Here is a 3,781-nt window from a genome sequence, read left to right on the forward strand (position 1 = left end):
TGTCCTGGGCATGAAATGTTTAAATCACAATCACAAAAAAAGTGACCCTTGGGAGTCACTATTGATGATTTTGCACTGCTGCAAAACTATCATGAAGTTAACCCAACTGCCACTAGGTGTCAGTAATGTCAAAGTATTACTGAGTGCACTAAATCATATTCCACAAGACTACTCCTGCTCTTACTCTTCATCACATGGTGCACAAACACAATTATTTCATTTTCAACTTTCATGAAGCACAAAATACATTCAACACACATTACATTGTGGAAATAGACTTTAATGGTCAAACCTTGGTATTTTACAGTATATTTAAACTTAGAACAGTAACAAACAGCAGTAAAATGACCAATTTAGTACAACTGAATGCTCTTAATAGAAAAATATAGGGAATGCCACAAAAGCTACAGTGTAACCAGCTGCCAATAAGAAATCTACAGGTGAATCAGACTATATCCACACCCAGTCTAACATTGTACAACCAACTTTCATTCAACAGCATTATCAGAACCGACACAAGAAACAATATAGAGGTGTCTGTTAAAAAAAGTACAGCTTATCTTTGGGGATGTAACGACTGTTTTCCAGATCATTACGAAAATTAACTCTCTCTTTCTTGCATCGCTACCTTGTTCTTCCTCACTTCTTCGAGCTTCTTGTCCTATTGGTGTTGAAAAACAGAAAAATCACAACACTGTAGTTTTTATTTTATCAACGTTAAGCATGAGGCTGAGTTGACATCAAATCAGGAGCTTACCTTCTCCTTGAATTTCTCACTGAGAGCTGCCATCTGTGCAGTACGGTTCTCTTTGTTTGCCTCCATCTTCTGACTGAGTTTCTCTTGTGTCATCTTGATAAAGTTGCATCTTTCCTCCATGGCCTTCTGCACGACCTCCTTCTCGTGCTCTCGTTTTTCAGCCAAGTGTTTCAGCGTTTCAGCTCCCTGGCTCTGGCAAAAAAGACAGAAGAGAACTTTGGCAGTAAGTTCACAGAACCTGATCTTTATCCAGTTTGCTAGGCTAAATGAATTAATAAAATTTCTCATATCTGTTAGCTATTTCTGACAATACCTTGCGTCTCTCGTTTGCAGCGTCCAGTTTCTTCTTAATCTCATCCAGCGATGTCTCCTTTTTCTTCAGAGGGGACAATGGAAATTCGCCCTTGGCATTTGAAGCTGAGGGGCTCAGGATGACCTCAAATGCTTGACCTGAAGCACGTCTGTTCAGCTCCTTCACTTGCATGTCTGTAAAACAGGACATTTGTCAGTGCTGGCTGTCACATGTGATGATGACGTGACGTGACATTAGAGGTTAACAATGTGGAAATGTTGATACAATACAAACATCACACATTTTTATTTAATTAGTGAAAATGACCCGATTATCAAATCTGTTATTATATGCCTCCATTGAGGTTCATTGTCCGTGGATAATTAAAGGAGGTCGAGCTGGCCTCCTGCTGACATTTTAAGGGTCACTGCTTTGTCAGAGAGGTCAGAAAAAAAACAATAATCCCTGCTGTGCGGCAGCATTTGAATGAGGCAATGAAGAGAAAATGAAAACAAGATGTGACAAAACAAAGACTGTTTTTAAGTATTGTAGGAGTGCTGCTTTATAGATCAGCTCTGCAACTCTCTGCACTAACCACATCAAACGACTCCAGTTACTTGTAGAGACGCGTTTCAGTCGTGCATACAGATTCAGAGGACACAGCAACTTTGCTTTGCGCTACTTTTCTGGTGAGAGGCTTTCCTGATTTAGCTGTTATATTCTGCTGTTTAAGTGACATTTGAGGTTTCTAAAAGGTCTTAAATTTAACTTTTTTTAAAAATGTACTATTGCATACCAAAACTAATCATCCACATAACTATGTGTATGGTTCAAACCTACCTCCAGAGTTTTCCATTTTTAGCAGAATCGGTTGATACTGGAAGAAAACGTGAAAAAACAGATTATTATCAAGCAATACGTGTCTAATTGTACAAAATGAATAAGCTTTAATTTCAGGTCCACAGAAAGAATGCAATGCTGTTTTTGCAGCATGTCCACAACAGTGAGGGATCTTGTTTTGACAGATCATCGGTCAAGCATGCGAGTGTGCCTTTTACCAAAACAGTTAACTTCTCTAATTTCCCCCCTAGTTTCGCCTGTAGATTCAAAACACATAAGTAGATAACCTCATTCCTCCATCAACTGACTAAATATGTATGCTTGTGTTATTTATTGTAATAGTTGATGAATAATTCATCTTTTCAGCATAAATAAGAACAATGCAGCAGCAGGGGCTGTATAGTTGCTAATTATACCGTTACAAGGTTACATAACCTGTCAACAACTTAACATGTGAGGACATGACAGGCAAAACAAGTTCTCCACCTCAGTGATGCCTCAGCTATAATTACAACCATAGTGATAGTCACACAGTGGTCCATGTAATGGTAAGACCATGATGTGAGTTCATCACCAGTGCGGCTGAAGGTGATGTTTCTGGGTGTCAACTGCTGGACACTGCACACACAAGTGTGTTATTTCTAAAATGGCGGAGGCGGGGCAACCAAGGGGGCGTCAGATAATAAAACGTCCTTGCCACAGAGGTGCTGCACACGACCTATTAAACATTCACACAACTTAAATACCAACAAAAATAAGGTCATTGTGAAAATGTAGTTAATTAAAGACGATGATACTAATGAAAAGCAAAAGAATTAAGTTCCTGGCTCGTTCATTTCAGTCAGCTAGTTAGCTAAACAGACTGTAAACTCATTACATAACATTGACTCAAAACAAAACATACAGTCAGAAAATGTAGTGTAAACCAATTCTTCGACTTATACTACAATTTACATGGCAAAATGTTAGCATTAATATGTGAGACAGTTTTTCAATTAATTTTAAAAACCGTTTGTCGTTTTGACGCTACGTTATTGACGTCAACCGCCAAAACAACAAAGACCGTTAATTAACTTCTCGAGTTGACTTCAGTGATGCTGAATGAACTTCTTAAACCGGCTTAAAAGTGTCCAAATCGACCTTTAACTCCATCACCAGTTTGTTTGAATGGTCTGAAAGCCTGGTTAAACATTTGCATAAACCCCATTGTTCTCACCGTGTGAAGTGCTTCTGTGTGAAGAGCAGACCTCCGCCGAGTTATTCTTCTTCTCCTTCCTCTCCTCTCCTCTTTCAGATGGCCAACATCTGCACCTTCGCGCCATTCTCCAACACGTTAGAACGTCACCGCAGCTGTTTGCGTTCATTGGTCCAAATCCACCAATCACTGACGGCGTTGAAACTGTGAGCGCCAGCAGGCCAATGACATTTACTGAAACTTGGATGGGCGTGGTTTAACAAGATGGAGCAGTGAAAAACACAAAGCTGGCACAACCTCATGGATGTGAGAGCCAAACAAGTCCGTTTGTGTTTACCAGCTGTTAGTAACTGTCAAATAAATCATCCACATGTGTTTTTATATGCAACTCAATCAATGTGATATTGTATCCAGCTGCTATGGTAATAGTTTATATGGTAGCCTACAGCAAAACAGGATAGTCATGTTTCACTGTATTAACAGATCTACATTAATACATGATGAGTCTTTTCAAAGCTGATTCAAACTTGAAGGGTATTTGGGGGTAAATGGTTACAACAGTATACTCCCCTGTAACGCAAGGACATCAACTAAATGGAAGTTTTAATCATTTTAATTCTTCTTCTTTTGGGGTTGAAATTATTTCAAATATAAATAATACATTTGGTGTTTGAATTACACTGATTTTATGTATCCC

General features: G+C 38.9%; 1 protein-coding gene across 1 annotated transcript; it reads right to left on the bottom strand.

Moving 5' to 3' along the window:
- Window positions 1-259: 259 nt before the first annotated feature.
- stmn1b (stathmin 1b) lies at window positions 260-3,200 on the bottom strand. Its single transcript, XM_084356543.1, has 5 exons — window positions 3,106-3,200; window positions 1,890-1,926; window positions 1,071-1,243; window positions 758-949; window positions 260-661 (listed from the first exon to the last, which is right to left on the bottom strand). The coding sequence occupies exons 2-5, from the start codon at window positions 1,903-1,905 to the stop codon at window positions 602-604; spliced, it is 441 nt and encodes a 146-aa protein (XP_084212669.1). The 5' UTR covers window positions 1,906-1,926; window positions 3,106-3,200; the 3' UTR covers window positions 260-601.
- Between the last annotated feature and the right edge of the window lie 581 nt (window positions 3,201-3,781).

This window comes from Pagrus pagrus, assembly GCF_965226575.1.
Source record: "Pagrus pagrus genome assembly, chromosome: 7".
Lineage (NCBI taxonomy): Eukaryota > Metazoa > Chordata > Actinopteri > Spariformes > Sparidae > Pagrus > Pagrus pagrus.